This window comes from Diorhabda carinulata, chromosome X (genome assembly GCF_026250575.1).
Source record: "Diorhabda carinulata isolate Delta chromosome X, icDioCari1.1, whole genome shotgun sequence".
NCBI classification, from domain to species: Eukaryota; Metazoa; Arthropoda; class Insecta; order Coleoptera; family Chrysomelidae; genus Diorhabda; species Diorhabda carinulata.
The window spans coordinates 15,786,236-15,812,408 of record NC_079472.1 but is presented as its reverse complement, the minus strand read 5'-3'; the positions used below and the strand labels follow the sequence as shown (position 1 = coordinate 15,812,408).

At 31.9% G+C, this 26,173-nt stretch overlaps 4 protein-coding genes across 5 annotated transcripts in view; 3 read left to right on the top strand and 1 right to left on the bottom strand.

Moving 5' to 3' along the window:
• Positions 1-367: 367 nt before the first annotated feature.
• LOC130901736 (protein pygopus-like) lies at positions 368-3,872 on the top strand. Its single transcript, XM_057813305.1, has 5 exons — positions 368-616; positions 674-1,419; positions 1,478-1,945; positions 2,007-2,232; positions 3,496-3,872. The coding sequence occupies exons 2-5, from the start codon at positions 1,167-1,169 to the stop codon at positions 3,614-3,616; spliced, it is 1,068 nt and encodes a 355-aa protein (XP_057669288.1). The 5' UTR covers positions 368-616; positions 674-1,166; the 3' UTR covers positions 3,617-3,872.
• On the top strand, positions 523-1,158 carry LOC130902295 (protein CUSTOS-like). The gene is made up of 2 exons (XM_057814288.1): positions 523-616; positions 674-1,158. The coding sequence occupies exons 1-2, from the start codon at positions 523-525 to the stop codon at positions 1,156-1,158; spliced, it is 579 nt and encodes a 192-aa protein (XP_057670271.1).
• Positions 3,873-4,778: 906 nt separating the features above from the next.
• LOC130902406 (uncharacterized) lies at positions 4,779-10,762 on the top strand. The gene is made up of 6 exons (XM_057814540.1): positions 4,779-5,327; positions 5,388-5,986; positions 7,622-7,830; positions 7,896-8,097; positions 8,157-8,331; positions 10,716-10,762. The coding sequence occupies exons 1-6, from the start codon at positions 5,087-5,089 to the stop codon at positions 10,745-10,747; spliced, it is 1,458 nt and encodes a 485-aa protein (XP_057670523.1). The 5' UTR covers positions 4,779-5,086; the 3' UTR covers positions 10,748-10,762.
• A 969-nt stretch (positions 10,763-11,731) lies between these two features.
• LOC130902404 (TBC1 domain family member 1) overlaps positions 11,732-26,173 on the bottom strand; it is an 84,825-nt gene continuing 70,383 nt past the window's right edge. For both annotated transcript variants that reach the window (XM_057814536.1, XM_057814537.1), the window contains 9 exons: positions 23,462-23,579; positions 23,254-23,398; positions 20,842-21,145; positions 20,594-20,781; positions 20,174-20,409; positions 19,801-20,121; positions 18,882-19,033; positions 17,515-17,767; positions 11,732-16,153 (listed from right to left, as the gene is read on the bottom strand). In XM_057814536.1, the coding sequence (XP_057670519.1) occupies positions 15,162-16,153; positions 17,515-17,767; positions 18,882-19,033; positions 19,801-20,121; positions 20,174-20,409; positions 20,594-20,781; positions 20,842-21,145; positions 23,254-23,398; positions 23,462-23,579 (2,709 nt within the window). In that variant the 3' untranslated portion in view covers positions 11,732-15,161. The remainder of the gene's footprint in view (positions 16,154-17,514; positions 17,768-18,881; positions 19,034-19,800; positions 20,122-20,173; positions 20,410-20,593; positions 20,782-20,841; positions 21,146-23,253; positions 23,399-23,461; positions 23,580-26,173) is intronic.

Sequence of the window (26,173 nt, the reverse complement as noted above, 5' to 3'; positions counted from 1 at the left end):
TCCCTAAATTAAATATCATGCTTTACGTCCCCACTAATTAACTTAATTAGATAATGAAAGTATGGAATATGTGTGATATTTTTAAATTTTGTCTGGCTTCTAAAGTTTTTTTCCAATCTTAATTCGTAGAAATAAAGGATGATCTTAAATTGAATATCAACTATTTTTACTAGATTCTTATGATACTAAAACAAGAGTTGATTAAAACTTATAATTTAGTAGGTATTTATAATAATTCTAATTATGTATATTTAAGTGGAATGCTCAGAAAATGAATGTATTTATTTTGATAATAATTTCAATGTGAAATTTTAAAAAATGCCTAATTTTGAAGTGACGCCAACTTAAAAACTTATTATCTATCTCTGTCTTATACGCGCTTTAGAATGTATAATGATTAACGCTCTCTTTGTCTTTTTTGGAACTATAGCGTTTCATGAAGTTATTGAACACAAAGACTTTAAACAAATTACAAAACATTTATTTATAAAAATATGGATAACGCTGTATTATTTCTAAAAAATGTCCTCTGATAGTTCAGATGAAGATTTAGCCCTAATAAAAGAAGCACAAGATCCTCAGTTTTTTAAAGAAAACCTATACAGTTCAATACAAGGTAATTATTTAGTTTTTCAAAAATAAGTATGAAATTGTTGAAATCTTTTTTTTATAGAATCAAAAGAAAAATTACAGCCTGTTGTAGAACTTGCAAGTCTACGTAAAACTGTAGACGAAAATGAACAGTTCAACTTCCTTAAAGTAACTCCAGAATTTCAAAAATACGTAGCTAAACAACTATCTTTCATTTTGGATAAACAGTTGGAAAAAAACATTAATTATGCCGTCGAGGATAAAGTTGATAGAAAGAAAAAGAAGACTACTAGTGGCGTTAAGTTATTTTATAATTCAGACAAGTTATTGAAAGCGGGTAAAAGTGAGGAATTGCCTATTGAAAAACCAGTGAAGAAATTCGCAGTGAAACGCAATATACTAGTGAAAGAAGAGGATTTGAAGAGTATAACAGTGTCTGGGGCGGAAATTTTATCACAAAAAGACATTAAATATTGGTCGAACAGAACAAAATCTAAAAAATTATTCAATTACAAACAAGATAAAAATGGTACATTACAGTTAGTTGAATCGAAGTTTATTTATTAACAATAATAATGTCTCACATGCCGCCGTTTAGATTGAACGTCCCCAATTTACCTTCAGACTTACCCCCTGCTCCTTCTAATCCTAAAAGGAAAAGAAAAAATGCCCCTATCCAACCTCCGCCCAGTGTTCAAGATTTACTACCTCCTCCTTTATCTGGTTATGGTGATACAATAGTAGCATCGAACCCTTTTGATGATTGTCCCAGTAATGTTAATACCGGTATGTCTAGACCCCACGGTGGGCCCCAAATGGTCATGGGAGGTAATATTAACAAAATAATTCAATTATTGTTATAATTTTTTCTTCAATATCTATATAGGTCCCAATCCGAATATGGTTATGGCAAACAACATGGGTATGTATAGGCCAATGTGTCCTAACCCATCTATGGGTATGAATTCCCCTATCATGCACAGCCCCAACGCCCACCAAATGAATAATTCCATGATGATGAACGGTCCTAGGATGAATCATATGGGTCCTAGTCACGGTCCGCCCCATATGATGCCCAGTCCCAATGGTCCAGGTGGAGGAGGACCTATGGGACCTAACATGAACATGACAGGTCCTCCTATGCATAGTCCTATTGGTAATATGGGTCCAATGCCTGGCCATGGATCAGGTAATGCTAGTCCAATGGGTCATAATGGTCCTATGAATGGCGGTGGGATGAATAATCCCATGAATGGTCCACCTATGGGAGGACCACAAATGTCTCATGGATCGCATGGAGGTCCTGGACAAGGACCTGGAATGAATATGAATTCCGGTAATGGACCACCAGTAGGTGAGTACTACCAATTATTGTTACTATTTGTATGAGAATTGAAACGTGTTTTCTGTTTTAGGTCCACCTATGAATAATAATTTTATAATGTCGCCGATGAATAATATGTATTCAAAACCTATGCCGGTTTCTGCTGGTAAAGTGTATCCAGCGGATCAACCAATGGTTTTCAATTCCCAAAATCCGAATGCTCCGCCGATTTATCCTTGTGGGGTGTGCCACAAGGAAGTACATGACAATGATCAAGCCATATTATGTGAAAGTGGGTGCAACTTTTGGTTTCACAGGTGAGCAATATGTTTAAAAAAGACATTTCTTCTATTATAATTGTTCATAACTTTTTTGTAAAGATGAATTCCATTTTTTTCCTTTTAAAAATGCTTCTTTATTAATTTTTCATAAATCAGTTGTAAAGAAGTGAAAAATCAACCTTCTTGTATATTTTTTTCAATTCTATTGGTTTTTTGTCTCTCTCTCCCTCTCTCTCCCCCTCCCTCTCTCTCTCTCTCTCTCTCTCTCTCTCTCTCTCTCTCTCCCTCTCTCTCTCCCTCTCCCTCTCCCTCTCTCTCTCTCTCCCTCTCTCTCTCTCCTTCTCTCTCTCTACCTCCCTCTCTCTCTAGGTCTTTCGTCACCTCTTCGTACGATTTTTTCCTTGGTCTTCTTTTTTTTCTCGTTCCTCCTTGTTCTATGTCCATATATTTCGAAAATGTATGGTTTCGACCTTATTAAGTCTCATTAGAGTGGTATAACAAACTCTCGTTTGGGCTGGAGACCTGAACTGAATATAACGTCAAAGAGCATCGCCATTGGTTCAAGTAGTTAAATATTTCGTAATGAACGCCATCAGGCGCCATCCTCGCTTTAAACTTTGAATCATTAATGAGGTATGTCCAATATATCAAAATAAATGATTCCTACTATTCAATCTTAAATTAAATTAAAGGAGAAAACAACTAGTTTCCTGGCTAATACCTTGACGAATATTCAATTACATCTCCTTTGAAAAACGTGATGTCAATCGACCTTTTTGTCGATATACAATCCCCATTGGCTCGCAATCGCAAGGATAGTTTTGTAACCACTGAATATTTTCGACGTTACTAAGCCACATTAGTGTGGTATAACACACACTATTTCGGGCTAGAGACTTGAACTGAAGCCAACGTGAAAGAGCATCGCTTTTTGGTTCTTGTAGTTAAGCATTTCTCAGCGAACGCTATCTAGCGCCAACCTCGGTTCCAAGTGCGAACCACTAATGAGATGTGTCAAATATATCAAAATAAATGATTATTCACTTCTGAAATAATTTCGAAAATATATTCTGCCGCTTTTATACTACTCTGATGAGACGAAACTAGTCAGTGGTTATAAACCTCTCCTTGCAATTGCGAGCCATTGGGGATGTTAATATCGGCAAAAAGGTCGATAGACATCAGGCTGTTCAAAGGAGATGGAATTTGGAAATAATTGCCCAGAATCTATAATTTGATATATATATTTCTGTAAAAAACTTTCCCAATCCATTGTTGAAGAATATTGTGTTGTTATAGGGGTTGCACCGGTTTGACTGAAGCCGCGTTTCAACTTTTAACAGCTGAGGTATACGCAGAGTGGGTATGCGACAAATGCCTACAATCGAAAAATATACCTTTGGTTAAATTTAAACCTTAATATCATCTTTTCTTCAAAGGCCGTTTGCGGAATGGACAAATCCTTTTTAAATAGTTAGTTAAGAATTTTATATGCAAAAAATAGATAAGAGTGAAAAAAATATATTACAAAAATAATTTGTAATTGGACGTCTTGTATATCGTTGATAATTGTTAGTAAGCTTTGTATTCAACTTATTTCAAATGTCGCACTGAAGTAATTGAGTTTTTAATTTAATTGTGAGTATTTGCAAATTTTAAATATAGCTAAAAAATTATACTGTAGTTTTATTTAAAACCTTCCTTATACATACTAAATGTGACATAATGCAATTAACCGCTTAATGTTGTGCGACGCTAAAAATTCATTATATCAATTGTCAAAAATATCGAATGGGGTACATTCATAGTTAATATTAAAGATAGAGAGAGCGAGATATGGAATGAGCTGATAGAGAGAGAAATAACACCAGTATACCACTCTGTTCCTTTCTCTACTCTATTCTGATTAGATCGCAATGATGTCGAATGTTTGAGAGGTGGGAACGGCAAAGGAGAACTCTATGTGTGCATTCCATTTAATAGTATTACCCTTTGTCTCGTTCCACCTAAATGGCGCGTTCTCAATAGCATAGCTTTCACTTCGTCTATCAAATTGGTGGGTCGAAGCGGGATAACTCGGTTTTGCAAATTTTCTCATTGAATTTAAATTTACTTTTAATTCAAAGGATTTTCCTGTAACCCAAGCTGTAATTTCTGGAACCGTTGGTGATATTTACACTGGTTAGACTACCACTACACCAACACTCACAATTACACTGCCTGACGCGCGCTTCGATATCAAAGTTATCGTCTCCAGAGACTGAAAGTTTTACCTTTGTTTGAGGACTGAAGCACTGATTTACATGTACATTTTTACGTTACAGTGAATTTTTACCCTGGGTACACTATAATGTTATTTCTAACTTCTTCATAGAAATAATTTGAGTTGCTCTTTTTAATACAAGTTGTTTGTGAAATCGAAATTACAAATCAATGCTCGTTCAATTCTGGAGCTTAATTAATCAATATTTCTTATTTATAATATATAACATGATTTTTATTATGTTATAACCTTTTTCTCTTGTATTTTTGACGTCATTAAGTCTGTTCAAATGTTTGCGCTATTAAAAAGTTATGTCAACTGTCAATTTTAATACGGTAGTTTATCTCTGTGATTGTTGTGGTTTGTAAAAAGATATATTTAAAAAAACGATTATATTCATTTCGTTTGATTGAAATAATTATAATAAACCGTCAAATATAAGTATAATCATGGATATATTTTTCGTATCGTAGTTAATATTCCTGGGCCACTACTCGATGGCGCCATTTTAATATGTTGTTGTGTTGTTTCCTGGATTTTTAAATTCCCCCTTTTATGTAAATGTGAAAGTTTAACAAGTTGTTTTTTTTCCTTTGAAACCATCTGTTTGGATCCAGATTCCCCAAAATGAACAACTTTTCTCCAAATCCTTCCGATTCAGGTTATGTGGATTCTTCCGAGATACATACTTCTAGTTTTCAAAATGGGACTCCTTGTAATAGGAAGAGGAAGGCTTCTTGTATCGACAATTGTAAACATAACTTATCAGAATTCATGGATTATTGCTCGCCCCAATTTTCCAGTACTTTAAATGGATCCTTTATGAATACTTTTGAAAAAATTCATTTAAATAACAATCATGAAAAAGGTAAGATTTTTTGTTTTTTTTTTTAATTTTCATGTATATTTATTGATGTGTAAATTTTAGATTCAGTTATTCAATCACAATCATCTAAGATGTCTAAATTCCTAGATAAACGTAAATTCTGTTCAGTTCCCAATACTCCAGAGCAACAAGTTAAATATAGTAGAGATACAATTACAAAAAAAGCAAATACTAATAGTTTTATCAAGAATTTTGCTCAATTTGGTATGCAATCACAATCACCCTTAAATAAAGAAGCATACGATATCCTATACCCAGAATTACCATCTCTCGAAGGCAAAAAACCAGCTACTCCACTTAAAAATGATAAATCATCGAATCACGTTAAAAAGAGGCTTTTTCACATACCAAAACAGAATCTCTTAAAAACAATAATATCAAACAATGTAATCATGAATATAATTTTCAAAGATTTATCTAATGGGGATCTGTATAGATTAGCACAAGTTTCCAATGGTTTCAAAGAAGCAATTTTATCAAATCATGATGCTTCAAGTAGATATTTGATTTATTCTGAGTTTTATAAACACCACAAAGAAAATTATAGGATAACCCCACCTGGTTCCCCTGAAAAAGATAGTAGTTCAGATACAGAACAAGAAGCCAGTCCCGGATCAAAGAATTTCATCAATTTTGTTCATGTAAGTACATGTTTAAACATAACAGTGTGTTTATTGAAATATTTGATAACATTGTGACATTTACATTGGTAGTAATACATTTTTGACCTGGTTCAATTGAATCTTGAAAAATCCAAAAAAATGTTATTCAATATGATTCTTCAGCAATGTAAATGAAGAATCAGGGGTTCAATTGAACAATTTCAGTGTTGTGCAGGTATTTTGTGAGAAATACACTTGATTTTTTATCTAAATCGCTCCTAAACAATGTACGGAATCTGTTGTTTGTATTTTAAGGACCGATTTGTTAAAATGATGTTTAGTTTATGATTTGTTTATTTATGTATATTTCTAACTGGTTAGGTTATCTCTTCTTTATGACTACCCTGACTTGTACAGTATCATCAATTTTGTATTGAATCCATGACCATCCATATAAAAACCTCGCTATGAATTATTAATTTTTATTATATGTGGACGCACTTATTTTGAAAAAAAGCTTTTTTATGTAAAATGCTGTAAACACTTTGTACGAAATCTTCCAAATGTTTGTCAACTCACTGAGTCTGTGAAAAATCAATTTAAATTGATTATTTTTATCATTTTTTATTTTTGTATGAGGCACTTTGATACAGATTTATTTGTTACAAAATAAATTAATATGAAAATTACATGGTCTTATTGTTTTTATTTATAATTGTTGAATGGTTAGTAATTTTCACCTCCAAGAAGTTGGGACTGCACTTTGGAGTTAACAAAATTTTTTAAAGTTGTTCCAGGTTGTTCTAGTTTTCTTTTACTTTTTTCCTAAACAAAAGGCTGAAGGTGAAACTTTTAGAGCAAATTGAGGAAAAAAACTGAGTTGTCACTGTTGGTATCGCAATTTTAGCAGTTGTTCTAAGTTTGTTCTCAATTGCAACAGAATATTGCTTTAAAAAAAATTGATTATTTTATTCAACTAATATACCACTATAATATTAATTTCAAAAAATCGCTATTAGATGAGTTGTCATAGGTTTTCCTAGAGTTTAGTGGTTGTTCTAGGTTTGTTCTACTTTGTTCCAGAGTTGCATAGGGCTGAGAACGAAGCTTTTACAGAAAATTGTTTGTTTTGTTTGCTTTTTTGAACTGGAACGACATTTCCAAAGTATTGCGATTTTGGTGATTGTTTGGGGTTGTTCCAGGATCGTTCTGTGGAACAACTTAGAATAACCACTGAAACTTATGTAATAGCGATTTCACCACATTGAGGTGGTAGTGGGATATTATAAATTTTTTTTGGAAAGCAATATTCTGGAGCAAATGCCTTAATTGTAATACCTTAAAAGTGTTTATAAAAGTTTCATTCTTAGCCTTTTGCCGTTTTGGAATGCAGTAGAACAACCTTCAAAATTTTTGAAACTTCAGAGTGCGGGGATTAATTTCATTATACTTTTTGTACATTTTAAAATTTACATACAAATAAATATTGTGTACACAAATTGAAGCAGATGTAACTAGACGTGATACTGAAAATTGGAAAGTAGATATGGATCAACCTAAAAAATATTTCAGAAATCAGTATTTTAATTGAATCGTTTATATAAAATTTTATTTGTATTGTGGTAATTTGAATGATATATTTCATTTTTTTATGTTTGTAATGTTATTTTTTAGTTTGCAAAAAAGCTGAATAGAAATCAATCGTTAATAAAGTGCCCACAATGTCAGAAACCCTCCGTGGTAGAAAACGATATAGCGCAATGTCAAAATTTCACTAGATGTGGATATATCGTTTGTATAAAATGTGATAGCTTTGCGAATAGCCCAAAAGCATTCATAGATAAATGCAATAATGCGCGATTATTAAATACTACCAAACATAGGTGAGGTTATCATCTTTGGTATGATATAATCTACAATATCTACTGATTTTTGTTTACTTTTGCAGAAGTTTATTGGGAGATTTGAGTAATTGTACAACGACGAGTGATTACATGACAGATATTTCAAATTCCATATTTTCTTCGTCATTTAATCTAAACATGTCGAATAGAGATGAATCGTCTGGTACATTTTCTGATTATGCAGTTTCGACACCTAAACATAACGTTAAAAGGAATCTGTCTAAATCGTTCATGGATAATTCAGAAGTAGATAGTTTATTGATACTAATCTACTTATTTAATCATTATTCATATTCGTTTTGTAGGTAAAAATCTTTTCGGCTTCGAATGCAAGAATTGTGCCACGTCCAATGAAGAAATTGACTCGTAAAACATCACTAGTTCCAGTGATACCTTTGGAAACGACTAAAACTAGTTCAGATATAACGGAACCTCCAAGTCCTCCGAAAATTCAACAGCATCTCGTCTGTTCCAAACAAAGTAAGAGGAATTTGAAACGACTAACCCGGTGAATACAATTTTTTTATGTACGTGTTAATTGAAACTAGTACACACTTAATTTTATATAAAGTTTTTCAAAATATAAAAAAATTCTTGTTGTTTTTCATATTTAAATTACAATTTCTTTAATTTTCTTTATCATCATTTTTCTTGTGATCTGAGTCTAAGTTTTTGGTTTAAATTAAATCTTCTATCAAAACTTTTAATGACAATTTTCCATTTTTGAACAGTTTTGGGAATCGTACCACTAATTTTTCAAATATTTTCTTTATGATCTTCTGCCCTTTATCTAGGGATATAGTATCACATTTTTTGTCCAAATCCAATCCTCTATTAGCAATTTTTTTTAAACAGAATTCCAATTTTTGAAAAATTAATTCCTTTTTTGTATTCGAATTACAATATTTATCTGATTATTGTTTTATTTTCTAATTTTATTATTTCTTTAACTTCCTCAAGGTTTGAATTATGATGTACTGTAAAATTTTAGTCTTGATGAAGGATCGAAACGTTGGTATTAAAAAATCTCTTAGTTTGAGTCCTTGACCCACAACACCAATCGAAATCTGATTCATATTACAGATTTTAGTGTGATTTGTGTATTAGTTTGAATTGATTCGTACTCGGCGTATCTATTTAAAAATGAAATACTTTACATGAAAACGATATTTTGTGACAGATTAGGCATTAGATGTCAAAAAGTTTATAGTGTCATGCAAAATTTAACTGATGTAATTTGATTATTTTTCAATATTATTATTTTGCGAAATGATCCGTCAAAGTTGTGATTTGATCTGTTTTTATGATAGATTGTGATTTTCTATGAGGGTGTTTCAATTTTATTTGGATAACATGTTAGACTTGTGAAAATATCATACAAGATTTTCCCCTTTCAACTTTTCGAATGACCCAAGACGAAAACGAGGAATATTTGGTAGACGTAAAATGAAACCAGTGATATAATCGTTAAAGATGCTAATTTTTGCTAAACGACTATCGTGGATAATACTATTATACAGTGTGTCAAAACCAGAACTCACTATATCGGTTACTGTATATAGGGTGTCCCAAACAAAACGATATTTCTAAAATTATCAAAAATCGATTTTTTTCATTATTTTTCACATTGTTTCATTTCTTCCTACAAGAAACTTATACAGCTTATACAGCGTGTCACAACCAGAACTTATTATTTCGGTTACTGTATATAGGGTGTCCCAAAAAAAAACGATATTTGTAAAATCGTCAAAAATCGATTTTTTTGTTAATTTCGTTATTGTTCCATTTATTTCTACAAGAAACTTTTATTTGTCTAGGAAACTTATATATTTTGGTACGAAACATGAAAAAAAACATTTGGGCCACCCACATATTGATCAAAACTTAAATTAAAGATTGACATTCTTCAATGTGAGTTGTTTAAATTAGACGTGTAGGTTTAAAATATGTCATTTGAATAATTTTTTTATTCTCTATTAAAAAAATTTCAATATTATTACCCCGATTAAAATTGTTTTATAATATTTTGTATGAAACGTCATAAGCCTTTATTTCCAATTAAAAAAATTCGGGGTTGTACTTGTCTTTTGAAGGGGTTAGAAAGAAGGGATTGATTACATTGAAAAATGTTAAATTAGACGAGTTTAGCTTTCACACACCCTGTATGTTACTTATAAGGAAAATTTGTCACAAAAAAATAAACAAATCTTTAAAAATAACTTTTTTGATTTAATAAATACATAAAATCTATATACAGGGTGATGCAATATAACGAATAATTCATCAATTTACAATTTTGTTTATTAATATACAGGGTGGCATCGAATCTGATAATGATTATTAATAAAACAAGCGTCTGCTTAGTATTTTCGTTTCATACTTGGGAAAGCATTGAGGGGGGGATATTTTTTTTATTAATTGTTATTTTAAGGATCGTATCGATGATTTTTTTCCTACGTTTATCCGTAATTGTTATAAACTGATACGGTCCGTTTGTGTATAAATAAATCAGTTTTTATGATTTTTTACTGCCCAGTGTTGTCTACTAGGTAAACTGATGTGATATTTTTCTCATTCCTTAGAAAGATTTTTGTAAAAAAAATTGACAGTTTGCCTTTAGTAAGCATTTACATCGCTTTTTTCGTATATACATTAGAGGTAAAGTTTGAAATTTTTCGAAAAATTAGGGCCGTTGAAATGTGTGACAAGAATTGGTTTTAAAAAAATTCCATTGTTGTGCCCGAACTTTACCTTCTAAATATTTGTTTTCTTTTTTGTATAATTTTAAGGAAGTTCTGGAATTTCACTATTAAAACTTGTATTTTTACATAAAAATTTGTTTTCTTCTGGTTCCTCTGCATCAGAATCCGAGAAACGTCTTCCGTCACGTGACTAATACGTCAGCAACAATATTCATATGAATCAAATCGAAATTCCCTACAACTCGTTATGACTAATATTCCAAATGTTGTTTTACCATGACTTTGTAATTAAAAAAGAAATTTAACTTTTTTGATTGTTTTTATTTTATTTATATGGTTAACTTCGACATTTTTATCAAAAATTTTTGGTTAAAAATATCGAATGAGTTGAAAAATCCAAAATTATTTTCAGAATGATTCGGATTTTATATAAAATGTTATTAGTTCAAAAATGTAACATAAAATTTAGTCGGTGAAATGAATTAACATTACATTTAATAAACTGACTTATAAAGGGTGTCACAAGATTTAAATTTGCCGCAAATTATGCAATAAAGTGTAGACCACCCTAAAAAACAAAAAAAAAACGACAGCTGACAGTTTAAGGATAGGAAAAATGGAGTTTTACACAATACAACAATATTTTGAAAATAATGAAAGTTTAGCGGCCGCAGTTGGAAAATTTCATACAAAATATGGTCGGAATAATATTTTAAATTCTTCGGCTGCGATTCTTCACTTCCAATATTGATTTTAAAAAAAAATCTTAAATTTGATTTCTTCTGGCTCCTCTGCATCAGAATCTGAGAAAGGTCTTACGTCACGTTACTAATATGTCAGCAACAATATTCATATGAATCAAATTGAAATTCCCTACAACTCGTTATGACTAATATTCCAAAGGTCATTTTATCATGACTAATTAAAAAAGAAATTTAACTTTTTTAATTATTTTTATATTTATATGGCCAACTTCGCTATTTTTATCAAAAATTTTTCGTTAAAAATATCGAATAAGTTAGAAAAACCAATTTTTTTTCAGTTGGCTTATTAGCCAGATTTAGCCCCCTCGAATTATTTTCTGTTCTTAGACTTAACCAATTTCCCTTTAAGAAAATTAAATATCAAAATTTTGAAAAGGGATACAGGAAATTTTGAAAAATTAAAAAAAAGATAAATTGTTTGTAAAAACTTCTTATATTTAATTTCACTAAACAAATAATGGAACATTATATAAAATATACAATATAAATTAAAAGTATTTCGATATACAGGGCGAGTTTTTAGGTTTGACAACTATTTTTAAGACATTGTTTAAAAAATTTTGAACTTATCGATCAAAATCACTAATAAGAAATGTATCTTCGGGTACCAATATACAATATGATTAAAAAAATAAAGTTACTAAAATTAATTTATAACGTAGAACACGCAATATCTACGAGTGACGTTTTTTTTCAACATCCGATAGGCTATAAATAAAAGACAAGTTTATATAAAACATATTGAGACATTTTTCATATCTATGGACAAGCTTTTCGATACCCCCTTAAAAGAAAGTTGCCGCCAATGTACCCTAACCGTTCAGTAGCAATAGAGTACAAAACAGATCATGAAACTTCTGGAAATTCTGTGAATTTGCGGTTTTTTAACCAATCTCTCAACTAGTTGAACTAGGTTATGAGAAACGACATATTTGCGTCGTTGGCCCCCTTCATCATGTCATCTTTAAACTTTCGACACCAATCACGCACAACACCATCACTCATGAAGTTTTCCTCTTTCTCCAATGGATTTCTACAGCCTGTAGAAAACGAATCACATTTCGTAATTCACACTTAACGGGAGCATCAATAATGGCGGACATGTTTACGTGACTGTAACACAACGCCGACTGACGCATATATGTCAAAAATGGCGGAGTGTCTAGTGCGAAAGCTTCGCACTAGACATTCCTTGCATTTTTATAAAATGTCTAAATAACCTCAATCCTGAAGTTTGTGTTTGAAGCGCAATTTTGAACCGTATGAAACCCAAACGTTTATCTAGTGTTTGAAGGGCAAAGGGAAAACGCAAATTTGACACACACATCTCAGAGACGACAATTTAGAACACGAGTAGATAATATTTTGGGTCCTTTTATTGTCTTCTTCATTAAGTGATGATGCATTATTGAAGTTTATTTCTGCAACCAATAATGTACGAGAAAAAATCTTCTGAATCCACGTTAAATTCATTTTTAAAAAATGTCTACATAACCTCAATCTTGAAATTTGTGTTTGAAGCGCAATTTTGAACCGTATGAAACCCGAACGTTTATCTAGTGTTTCAAGGGCAAAGGGAAAATGCAAATTTGACGCACACAGAGACGGCAATTCAGAACCCGAGTGGTTAAATTATATGTGAATAAGAAAAAATGTTTTTTAAGTAAATATTTTTCTTTGAGTATCTTTTATAAACAACTGTTTTGTTTTTTCGCTAAAAACTCAACTTGTATATTAAAAATTCAATTAAAAATCATATATTTAATAACATTGACTTAAGTACAAATTAAACTAACAAACATACATTTTATACTAACTTCCATTTAAAACGTTATATATCACACTCTATCCCCAATCTGCTATTTTATTATCATCCTGTATATTTGTTTATTATAAACAGTATTTCAATTTTCTATTATTTATTTTGTTTAATATATTGAGTATTATAGATTTGTTTCATTTGAGAATTGATGTTAATCAAAAAGTTCTAAAATATTATTTGTTTGTTTCCATATTGGATTCCATTTTTAAATGATTTTTGGTAATTTTATGTAATGAGTTGGTGACCCTGAATGACAGTTTCATTTTGACAGCTGACTAGACGTTGCGCCAATATTTTGACGGATATTTAACTTTCGCTTTAACATAGTCTAAGTCATCTACATTGTTGAGCATTTATAACTAAATATAAAAAAAAACGATTAACAAATTTTCTGTCATAATAGTGGCCCATTTATCTGACACCTGGTCATACATTTTTCATAATTGTTTTCTGATTTAACAAGTATTAAATTATTTATGGAGGTAATTCTGGTTGGTGTAAAATGAAGTCCTTCACCCAATATACCGCTTACAGGAAATGTTTTCTTCCGACTTCTACAAACTTTTTAATTTAAGTGATATTTGTTAAGTCAACTGTCAAACATGAATCATTGGTACCAACCGACCACGTTACGGTGTAAATTGTGCTTACACGATCTGCTCACATATAAATAGATTTTCTTTAAAAGTGAACCAAATCTCATTTTAACTCCAGTAGTAATTCAAATCGAAAATATATCATATAACTACTGAAGTCATTAGTACATTAATTGTAATATTTATTTCGGAGATGTAACATCACTCAGTAAGTTTTGTGACTGACACACAGATGGCGCTGACATTGTCAAAAACATATGACGTTTATGAAGTATCAACTTTCAAAATATTTTGTGTCAAATTTCATGACATTTGGATTAGTTAGAAAAAAGTGACAGCAATTTAAGTGAAGGTACTTTTGTTATTTTCAAAATAATTTCGTTTGTTTAACATTGCTTCTTGATGTCAAAAAAAAAAAAAATACTGCAGAAGCTCTGCAATGGCTTCAAAAGTGTTATTCTTCATCGAAAATAACTATTTTTTATTGGTTTGCTGAATATAAACGTGGTCGTATAGACACCGAAGATTGTGAACGTTCTGGTCGGCCAATTGAAGCAGTTACACAAGAAAACAAACACCAGTCCACAAATTGGTGATTTCTAATCGTAAATTGAAATTGCGTGAGACAGTTGAGGCCCTAAAGAGATCAGAAGGCAGTGTGTTTACAATTTTGTATGAACATTTGACCATGAGACAGCTTTTTTAAAGTGGGTACCGCGTTTTCTCACAGTAGATCAAAAATAATAACGAGTTGATATTTTAGAGCTGCGTTTGGGCATGTTTACAAGTAATAAATCAGATTTTTTGCGTCCATATGTGACAAAGGATTAAACATGGATCCATCACTTCACTCCGGAACCAAAACGATCATCATCTGAGTGGACTGCAGTCGGTGAACCAGGTCCAAAGACACAACAGTCAGCTGGCAAGGTTATGGCTTCAGTATTATGGGATGCGTATGGAATATTATTCATCGACTATTTCCAAAAGGAGGAAACAATCAATTGGGAATATTATATAGAGTTGTTGGATCGTTCGAATGCAAAAATCAAGAAAAAACGGCCTCTTATATCGAGGAAACAACCACTATTGCACAAGACATAACCTCGAATCACAAGTCGTTAAATTGAACCAATTACACTTCGAATTGCTTTCTTATCCACCGTATAGTCCAGATCTAACCCTCAGTGACTACTGGCTATCCGTTGATATCAAAATATGTTAGTTAGTCACACGACTTATTGAGTGATGGTTAACTAGAGATAAAAGAAGACTACGAAGTTCTCGAGAGCCCAGTTGAAACATCTAGAGGTGAATCAAGATGATAATTTGTTTTATTTTTAATGTAAAGTCACAACAAAATACTTTCAACCGATAAATAAAAATGAATATCTAAATCTAATCTAAATCTAAAATATTGTATGAATCATTTACTCATAATATCGGGTGAAATGTGTCTTAGATTTTTAATATTCTTGATACTTTTCAATTCTCTAGTACCGTTAAACGTGAACGTTACATCGCAATTACTGAGGGGGTGAGTTTCCGTTGATTTAGGACTAACAGGACCACTACCCGGTGTAATTATACCACTATCCTCCGAATTGGTAGGGGAAGGTTTATTTTCCAAAGTTACATCAATTTTAGGATGGATTTTTTGTTGTAGGATGTTATTGTGTGAATCGGAAAAAAATTTCGACACTTTTTCAGTAGAATCTTTTTTGGAACTAAAACTGTTGGTTCTCGATCGGTTTTCTTCTAATATACTAGTAGGTAAATTAATTTTGTTCAAACTTTGCGATTTGGTCATAACTTTTTCCGGACTTTTTTGGAACATTCGTAGAAGGTTGTTTTGTTTAACTTCGTTTTTCACCCGTTCCGTGAAGGATAATTGTGAAATTATTCTTTGCACGTCGTCCGGTATATCGAGGTCTACTTTTTGTTCTATTAAAGAATTTACGAACCATCCCAAAGTGCTTACGGTTACGTCCAATGCTCTGTTCTGCATTTCTAGTTTGTTCAATTGGGCTTGTTGTAAAGTCCTTGTCTTCTCCAATCGTTGAACGTTCGATAAACTCAACTCCATTTGTCTCGTTAAATTTTTATTCTGTTCGTTCAATTTTTTATTTTCCGATTCTAATTTATTTATTATTTCTACTTGGGGCTTCGAGGAATTCATCTCTTCCTGTAAAACTTGGTATTCCACTTTATATTCGTTCAGTTGTTTCGTATAAACCGTACTATAAACTTCTTTCATTATTTTTTCTAATGATGATTTATCGATGTTTGGAAGTTGGACTTTCAGGTAGTTCATTATTTCTTCGAAGCTATCACAAACTAGTAAATTTTCTCGATGGATCGTTAAGAGTGACAAAGCCACTCTGAATATGACGTCGGGTCCTTCCAAAAATATCAAATCTGTAAAAAAATATTTTTAGTTTTTATAATTTTCGAGAATTTTGGATTAGTTCAAATCTATACCGGAATTTTGCTACGAAAAAATTCATTACGAGGATTGCTATTCACAAATAAAATATTTATAATTGGATTGGATGTTTTTCAAAGTATTTCCCATTAAGATCAATACATTTTTATATACGCATGAACCAAGTCGAAGCATTTTTTCCCATTCCGATTAAGGTACCTCCAAAACATGTCATTTGAATGTATCAACCGCTTCTTCAGATTGATCTGCTGAAATAAGAAGAAATTATTGGGTTCCAAACGGCAGATGTCCCATTAATTCGATGTTTTGACCGTTCAAAAACGTTTGAATTGATGTTTGAGAATGATTCATCTTCTGCGATTGGTTTCTCTGATTTTTCAAACACTTCTTGCACACAAATGCTGTTGTACCATCCAGAATTGACCTTTCTACGTTGCTTTAATGAAACGGTGGCGTCATCTCCAGGTATTCCGAAAAAACAGACGACCATTTGCCGATTTTGTACGACCTTCACCAAATTCATCTTGTAGCGAATTGCGACCACGATTGAATACGGAATACCAGCGAAACACTGTAGCTCCAGATTATGCTTCATTACCAAATGTTTCAAGTATTTGTAAACAACTTAAATACCACTCGTATGACAACACGTTCTGTCAGAATTGACATATTCACATCAGTGTTGCCATACTAAGTAACAACTCAGTTACAGAGCTGAAATTTTTTAACAGTTTTTCTCTACACACTTTTGTCCTATATCCGGAAGGTTTTTTTCGTAAAAATCTTTCGGCTTGTCATGAAATCCAACAGCGCCACGAAGAATTCTACCTAGGCATTGTTTTCGCAGTCCGCATGGCAACAAATTGGGCGTTTCAATATTTCCTAACGCGATTCGTTCAATTATTACATTGTAAGCCGACTGTATGCGTCGTTTTAATCTGTAGACATGTTTCACCGCCGACAGTGTGACTCTCGCTTTAACTTGCGCGCTTTTGTCTTCTTTCCTCCACTCCTTAGACGTAGTGAGTTTTCTCCTTCCAGCGTGTTAAGTTATGCTTAATATTCAGAAGTCTTGGCGCTCATTTGGCTAAAATTTTGCCGTAACCGAGTCGTTCATAAATTATTTGCTCAATGATGCCGAATTTTCGATAATTTTCCGCGAATTTCACATTATCTTTGACTAAAAAACAATTAACGATGCGATGTGCTACAGACACTAGTAAATTCTTCTCCTTTTGGCCCAGTTTAACAACACTTTTACGAGACTAAATTTTTCGCGCGTTTATTCAAAAATTCCGGTTTAAAAGTGAACCAACCACGTGGTTTTATTTACCAAATACTCTAGCGACGAATCCTAATGGAAATTGCGAAGCGAAAACTGTCAATAACCAAGGAGCTGCGTATAAAGTTGGAGCAACTTCGTAATAATCGAAATGATCGTATATATCCGGAAGTTGATCGTGTATAAGTCTCGAAAGTTGATAGAGTTTTATTTGAAGGCTAACCATATCCGGAAGATATTGCGTGCGCATGCCTCTACGAAACATTAAATGTTTTAATAGAGAAAACGCTTTGGATTCCTCCATCTGAAAAAAAATTAACTAGATGTATATAAATATTGATTTTATATTATCTTGTTCCCTTCGTTTCATGAAACATCATCCGATTTCAAAGACTTTTTCAAAATGTTCGTTTTTACGGCGGATTAATGAAAAATAATATTCTAACCGCACTTTTTTTAACATAATATCGATTGTCTTGTTTACAAGACATACGTGATAAGTTCTTAAATTTGACAGTAGTAATGGTAAAAAAAGACAACGATATAATTGACGTAACGTCAAAAACTGACATACTAAAAGTCGAATTCGACGTGGGTTTGTTTACTGTGTTGTTTTTAGCGAATTTTTAGATTGAACGTGTATTTATTGTTAAAATGAGTTCTTTTAAGATTTTATTTAATTATATGACTTTAAATGCTATTCTAAACGCGCTTTTTCAAATAGAATCATACATAACTTGTTTGCAAAGCATCAGACTAAATTCATATAAAGTAGAAACGGGGTGGTCTTGCATCATGTGATTTAATCTATGATTTATCTTCTTCTAACATAACATCGATTGTCTTGTTTACAAGAATAGCTACAAGACATACGTGATAGGTTATTAAACTTGACAGTTGTAATGGTAAGAAGAGACAACGACATAATTGACGTAACGTCAAAAACTGACGTGGGTTTTGTGGGTGTTTTTTTAAGCGAATTTTTGGATTGATCGTGTATTTATTGTTAAAATCAGTTGAGAAAAAACACGAGGGACATTTTCAACGTTTTCAATCTGTCGAATAGGTATATTATTTGTGAAAAGGAAGGAAAATAATCCCAATACCACTCAGAGGGGTTTGTTACGGATATTTTTATTTGTGTGTTTCCCCGGTCAATTTCGAAAGAAAGTATTTTGATTTCAAACTGTAATAACATAAAAAATCAACATATTTTTATATAATTTGTTTGTTTTTTGTATAGACAAACAAATATATGAAAACTTCATTCGATTACGTGTAAAAATGAAACAATTTATACGTAAATAGGTCCATAATTTTTTTCGTAAATCGGCCGTAAAAACGAAGATTCAAAAAATTCGGTTATTGTTCAATTTTCTGGAGTCAAAATACGAGGGGACGTTATATTATTGACTTACATGAAGTAGAAGAACCCCAGCTACGAAACTCAGACCTTGGCAATACCCAACGTCAGGATCCAATAAGGAATAAGCTTTCAGTAAATTGAATAGAGCTAGTTGGCCAGGTCCCAAAGGACTACTGAAGTAAGAATGATTCGGAAATGTCCTACCTACAAAATTATATATCTCGATAATGAAAATATTACATAGTTAAATAGAAAAAGTATCATACAATGAAAATTTAATTAGTTTTTAAAAATAAATCAGAATTAATAATTCTTCAAGTTATTTTCCTGATTTGACAACTTTGTAACACTCTTTAGTATCAATTTCACGGTCGCCATTTTGTTAATTATGGAATTCAAATAATGTCTAATCGTTATTCCCTCAACTACACATTTTATTTGCTTATCAATCACCATTTTTTACATTCTAATGATATGCTGAGCATTTGGGACACCCGGTATACACTGTTTTGTATACTATTAATATATTTTGTATACTATTAATATATTAGTATACAAATCAATTGTTTTTCGGTTTAGACGTCCATAAAATTTTCTTTTTTTTTATATAGAAGTGACCAATTAATGACGTTAACTATCATTTGTCATTTTTCTGCTCGTATTGTCATTGATTTTTGAGGTTATTTCTCATACACGTGTCGATACAAAAACCTCAACATATCGCATCCCAACTCTTATCATTTAACTATGAACTAGTTCATAACCAATTTAGAATCGCTGTGTGATACGCATGCTTGATTATGAACCGGTTTAGTATTGATTCAACACTGTTGGTAGTGCGCATGACTGATTCGGAATCAAAGTTTATCAAATTAACAATAAACGATGTTGTCAAGTTTAACTATAATTCTGAAATTAATAGAAATAATTTTTTTTTCAATTTAACAATTAATTAATTTCGTAATATTTACCTAAATCTATGAGAATAGCGTGTTGATGGGAGGTCAATTGTTTTAGCAAAGTTTCATACGGCACGTTATAATTAGGGAAAGCCGACGTGTCTAAAGGAGCGATTTTCGCGACGTATTTTTTAGCCAAAAATTGCCAAACGTCTCCTCTTTTACCGCGCGGTACACCTTGTCTTATAGCTTGCAATAACATTTGAGAATCCACTTTGACAGCAGCGCCTTCCTTGTTTGTGATCATTTCCCATACTTCTAATTCTCTTTGTACCAATCGCATTTCATCGTATTCCAATTTTATCCTTTTCACAGCCGATTCTTCCTGTTTAGCTGCAACGCGATCATAATTATTCAATTTATATGAATTAAAAATATTTCCTACCTCTAATTTTGGCATTTTCTTTTTCCATTCTAACCAAAAGTATGGCCTGATAAATGGACGTTTTCCATAACACTCTTAATTCTTCGCGTGTTCGCTTCCTATCTCGCGGTTGTTGATTTTCTTGTTTGGGGGTAGCTACTCTTTTGAATATAGCCTGTCTCCAAGAGCCCGCGTCTCTATTCAATGATCCAACATCAGGAATCGTCGTTTTATGACTATTACCAACTTTCAAAAATCTGGAGAACAAAAATTAAGGGTTTGAACAACTCAACTAATATGGCAACCACGCTAAACTACTCTCAGTTCTACCGATACGGAAGCTCTAATTGGTAAGGCCCTGCTCAACATACCTAATGTTGTTTTGACCTCCAAACCTCCCCCCCCCCCCCAACCAAGTGATAAGTTATTTTGTTTACTCACATGTCCATCATAGGTGATTTGAGTCCTTTTTCACATTGCAAACTCTTTTCTGGAGATACCGAACTTTTGTTGTTATCTCTAACGTTAAGATGAGTATCTTTGAGATCATTTTGTGATCCTATTGTTGATGATCTGGATCTAGGCTCAGATTCCCTATCAGAAATATCATTAACGCTAGGAGAGGATTCCTGTAATTGTAGAAAATAAATAGAAATGTATTAAAATAAATGGTGGTAGTGAGAAATTACCCTATTTATAGGAAGGTTCAATCCTCTACTGGTCACCCCGAAATCCTCTTTGGATATTCTTCTTTTTAATAGTTGATCGAAGCTTCTTTTTGCTTTGGTGAAAATAGTGCCACCGCCTAAATATTGATTTAAAAATTCTGATCTGTTTTCGGCGGTGTCGTGGACGTGTCTTAATTGTTTCGACTCGCAATGAGCCCTTAATAACATCATTAAAAATTCATTTTGTTCGCGGACGGAATCTGTTTCGGCGCCTCGGAATTTCGTTAATATTATAGTCTGTTCTTCGTCATCCAACTGTTCTATCCTGAAAACAATATTAAAATTTTCAATTAGCAAATTATTGTGCATGTTTTTGCATTGTAAAGTATTGAGCCCTTAACTAATTCTCAATGTGGTGTAGGTAGGTAATGATCGTGTTCCGCGTTTAGGCAAACGGATTCAAAAATGAATAAATCAGAATTTTCAATCTTCTAAAGAAGTCTCTGCAGTGAGCCCTGTGAGTCCGAGTAAATATCAAACATCTTTTTTTGTAGTTTAAAGATTCGTTCAAATTGAGTCTTACCCTAAAAGGAAAGGGCATATCTGAGATGCGATTCAATAAGGGCGTAATAAACTGTTAAGGAGATGGATAAGTTCAGTTTTTTTTAAACTGATCTAAGCGCAAAACAGAAGCAACTTAATTTTTTAGATATGTAACTAACTTTTCAAGGAATTGTCGTTAAGACCTAAGAATTTTACAGATTGAACGATTATTTAATAAAAAAGGCAGTAAAGTATTTTTATATGACGAAACTTTGGTTTTAGAAACTTTGAGACATCGAAGATTAGAATCGCACCCTGATTTAAGGGTGATTAGGCCACTAGATATGATCTATGAAGTCCTATGAGATCAGGGCTGCTCCAAGAGAAACTAGTATCGTCTGCAAAAAGACATAGTTTACCACTGATGTCTAGATAGGCGATGTCGTTTATAAACAAAAAGAAACAAGATAAGGCCTAGTACGGAGCCTTGTGGCACTCCGTATTCTATGGGCTTGCAAGATGACATAGCTTATCAACCCTTTCAAATTGACTTCTGTTGGTAAAGTATGATTTAAAGCATTTCTAAAGAGCTTTTATTAGATTTTCTTTTGGTCTCTGTTCTTTTGTGTCTTTCTCAATATCAGTAATAGTATCGAAATGTTCTTCGTTTACCTTTTTTCTTATTTTCGGCAAAAACTAGAAATAAATCTGCTGCTTTTCAGGTCTTTCTTTTTTAAGCGCTTAAATAGTTACTCAGTAGTTTTAATTAACATAATGAGAAATTTGAATAATTCATTTACTTCTTTGGTACATATAACATTAATCAATAAATCGTGTGACTCACACACAGATAGCGCTGACATTGTCATATCTATATGACGTTTATGAAGTACCAACATTCAAAAGACTGTGTGTCAAATTTTATGACATTTGGATAAGTCAGAAAAAAGTGACAGCCGTTTAAGTGAAAATGAAATACTTTTGTTATTTTCAAAATAATTTCGTCTGTTAATTAATCATTGCTTCTTGATGGAAAAAATATTGTAGGAGCTCAGCAATGGGTTCAAAAGTGTTATTTTTTATGGGTTTTGTGAATTTTAAACGTGGTGGTACAGACACCGAAGATGGTCAACGTTCTGGTCATCCAATTGAAGCAGTTACCCCAGAAAACACTAAAAAAGTCCACATATTCGTTAATTGAGGCCGTGAAGATATCAGAAGGCAGTGTGTTTAAAATTATGCATGAACATTTGATCACGAGAAAGCTTTTTTCAAAGTGGGTACCGCGATTTTTCACAGTCGATCAAAAACAACAACGTGTTGATGCTTTAGAGCTGCTTTTGGGCATGTTTACAAGTAATAAATCAGATTTTTTGCGTCCATATGTGACAAAGGATTAAACATGGATCCATCACTTCACTCCGGAACCAAAACGATCATCATCTGAGTGGACTGCAGTCGGTGAACCAGGTCCAAAGACACAACAGTCAGCTGGGAAGATTATGGCTTCAGTATTATGGGATGCGAATTGAATATTATTCATCAACTATTTCCAAAAGAACGAAACAATCAATTGGGAATATTATGTAGAGTTGTTGGATCGTTTGAATGTAAAAATCAAGGAAAAACGGCCTCTTATATCGATGAAACAACCACTGCACAAGACATTACCTCGAATCACCGTATAGTCAAATAATGAAATGAAGAAGCAACTGCTGGAACTGGAGCCTATTTTGAAGCAAAAGACAAATCCTTCTACAATCATTGCATCGAGAAGTTAGAGAAACTTTGGAATGATTGTTTTGTTTTGAAGGAGATTACGTTGATGAATAAAATCAATTTTTGGCAAAAACTTTTTTGATGACACTTCGTATTATGGCAAATGATTACCTTCTAAAGATAGCTGCTTGTGTTTTTCTGTCAGACATATTTTCTACTTCGACGCAAATTTTGTGATACCATACCATGGGACAGTGATCACAAGATGTAATCGTCTTCGGTTTGGTGTCTACGTTGGTAAACGCCTGGGTTATAGCTGGAAAATTTGAAAATTACAAATTTACATAATTTGAGGGGGAAGTGGAACAGTTTCCCTCACCTGCCATGGCGTCATTGGCTATCGAAGCGGATTCGCATTTAAAAATGTACCCAACGTGAGTGAAAGTACTTTGCCCTTCTCTACATATGAATCCAAAATGTTCCGATCTGGTAATACCCTGAAATAAAAAATTATTGAAGAGCGGCTACACGTTTTAGTTGGAAAAATGATAAATCTTCAGCTAAAAATTGGCCAACGACTATTTTTAGTAAAAGGTAATTATTTTCTTCATAGATAAATGTTTAATATTTATTGCCGCAATTCAAGACTCTGTGTTATTGCCCTTTTATTGAAGGAAATCTAGGCTTTAAAGATGAAAAAGAAATCATGCTTTTGAACTGGAAAAGACTCTAAGAAAAAGTTCAATCAACAAAAATGTTTACAAAAACTTCTTTGTATATGTTGTCTTAGAAATGCTGAAAAAAACTTGATGAAAATGATATTTGTGGAAACTTAATTACTTTTCTTTGTAAACTATGTCTCAAAAGATCATTAGTGTGATTTTTTCGCCGAAATTCAAGGCTCTAAAGATGAAAAAAATCACGAAACGTGTTTTTGAACTGAAAATAGTTCAATAAAAAAAATATTTACAAAAACTTGATCTTCTTTGTATATGTTGTCTTAGAAATGCATTAATATCCTTTCGTCGCTAAAATTCAAGGCTCTAATAATGAAAAAAATCAAGAAACATATTTTTGAACTGGAAAAAACTCAATGAAAATGATATTTGTGGAAACTTGATTAATTTTATTTGTAAACTATGTCTCAAAAGATCATTAGTGTGATTTTTTCGCCGAAATTCAAGGCTCTAAAGATGAAAAAATCACGAAACGTGTTTTTGAATTGGAAAAAACTCAATAAAAATGATATTTGTGGAAACTTGATTAATTTTCTTTGTAAACTATGTCTCGAAAGATCATTAGTGTGATTTTTTCGCCGAAATTCAAGGCTCTAAAGATGAAAAAAATCACGAAACGTTTTTTTGAACTGGAAAAAACTCAATGAAAATGATATTTGTGGCAACTTGATTAATTTTCTTTGTAAACTATGTCTCAAAAGATCATTAGTGTGATTTTTTCGCCGAAATTCAAGGCTCTAAAGATGAAAAAAATCACGAAACGTGTTTTTGAACTGAAAATAGTTCAATAAAAAAAATATTTACAAAAACTTGATCTTCTTTATATATGTTGTCTTAGAAATGCATTAATATCCTTTCGTCGCTAAAATTCAAGGCTCTAATAATGAAAAAAATCAAGAAACATATTTTTGAACTGGAAAAAACTCAATGATAATGATATTTGTGGAAACTTGATTATTTTTCTTTGCAAACTATGTCTTAAAAGATCATTAGTGTGATTTTTTCGCCGAAATTCAAGGCTCTAAAGATGAAAAAAATCACGAAACGTGTTTTTGAACTGAAAATAGTTCAATAAAAAAAATATTTACAAAAACTTGATCTTCTTTATATATGTTGTCTTAGAAATGCATTAATATCCTTTCGTCGCTAAAATTCAAGGCTCTAATAATGAAAAAAATCAAGAAACATATTCTTGAACTGGAAAAAACTCAATGATAATGATATTTGTGGAAACTTGATTATTTTTCTTTGCAAACTATGTCTTAAAAGATCATTAGTGTGATTTTTTCGCCGAAATTCAAGGCTCTAAAGATGAAAAAAATCACGAAACGTGTTTTTGAACTGAAAATAGTTCAATAAAAAAAATATTTACAAAAACTTGATCTTCTTTATATATGTTGTCTTAGAAATGCATTAATATCCTTTCGTCGCTAAAATTCAAGGCTCTAATAATGAAAAAAATCAAGAAACATATTTTTGAACTGGAAAAAACTCAATGATAATGATATTTGTGGAAACTTGATTATTTTTCTTTGCAAACTATGTCTTAAAAGATCATTAGTGTGATTTTTTCGCCGAAATTCAAGGCTCTAAAGATGAAAAAAATCACGAAACGTGTTTTTGAACTGAAAATAGTTCAATAAAAAAAATATTTATAAAAACTTGATCTTCTTTGTATATGTTGTCTTAGAAATGCATTAATATCCTTTCGTCGCTAAAATTCAAGGCTCTAATAATGAAAAAAATCAAGAAACATATTTTTGAACTGGAAAAAACTCAATGATAATGATATTTGTGGAAACTTGATTATTTTTCTTTGCAAACTATGTCTTAAAAGATCATTAGTGTGATTTTTTCGCCGAAATTCAAGGCTCTAAAGATGAAAAAAATCACGAAACGTGTTTTTGAACTGAAAATAGTTCAATAAAAAAAATATTTACAAAAACTTGATCTTCTTTATATATGTTGTCTTAGAAATGCATTAATATCCTTTCGTCGCTAAAATTCAAGGCTCTAATAATGAAAAAAATCAAGAAACATATTTTTGAACTGGAAAAAACTCAATGATAATGATATTTGTGGAAACTTGATTATTTTTCTTTGCAAACTATGTCTTAAAAGATCATTAGTGTGATTTTTTCGCCGAAATTCAAGGCTCTAAAGATGAAAAAAATCACGAAACGTGTTTTTGAACTGAAAATAGTTCAATAAAAAAAATATTTACAAAAACTTGATCTTCTTTATATATGTTGTCTTAGAAATGCATTAATATCCTTTCGTCGCTAAAATTCAAGGCTCTAATAATGAAAAAAATCAAGAAACATATTTTTGAACTGGAAAAAACTCAATGAAAA

Excerpts from the sequence above, each read along its gene's own strand:
- LOC130902295 (XM_057814288.1), top strand. The coding sequence starts at position 523 with ATGTCCTCTGATAGTTCAGATGAAGATTTAGCCCTAATAAAAGAAGCA. Across the intron at positions 617-673 it reads CCTATACAGTTCAATACAAG|AATCAAAAGAAAAATTACAG; the intron begins GTAATTATTTAG and ends TTTTTTTTATAG.
- LOC130901736 (XM_057813305.1), top strand. The coding sequence starts at position 1,167 with ATGTCTCACATGCCGCCGTTTAGATTGAACGTCCCCAATTTACCTTCA. Across the intron at positions 1,420-1,477 it reads GCCCCAAATGGTCATGGGAG|GTCCCAATCCGAATATGGTT; the intron begins GTAATATTAACA and ends ATATCTATATAG. Across the intron at positions 2,233-3,495 it reads TGCAACTTTTGGTTTCACAG|GGGTTGCACCGGTTTGACTG; the intron begins GTGAGCAATATG and ends GTGTTGTTATAG.
- LOC130902406 (XM_057814540.1), top strand. The coding sequence starts at position 5,087 with ATGAACAACTTTTCTCCAAATCCTTCCGATTCAGGTTATGTGGATTCT. Across the intron at positions 5,328-5,387 it reads AAATAACAATCATGAAAAAG|ATTCAGTTATTCAATCACAA; the intron begins GTAAGATTTTTT and ends TGTAAATTTTAG. Across the intron at positions 8,332-10,715 it reads TCTCGTCTGTTCCAAACAAA|AATCCGAGAAACGTCTTCCG; the intron begins GTAAGAGGAATT and ends CCTCTGCATCAG.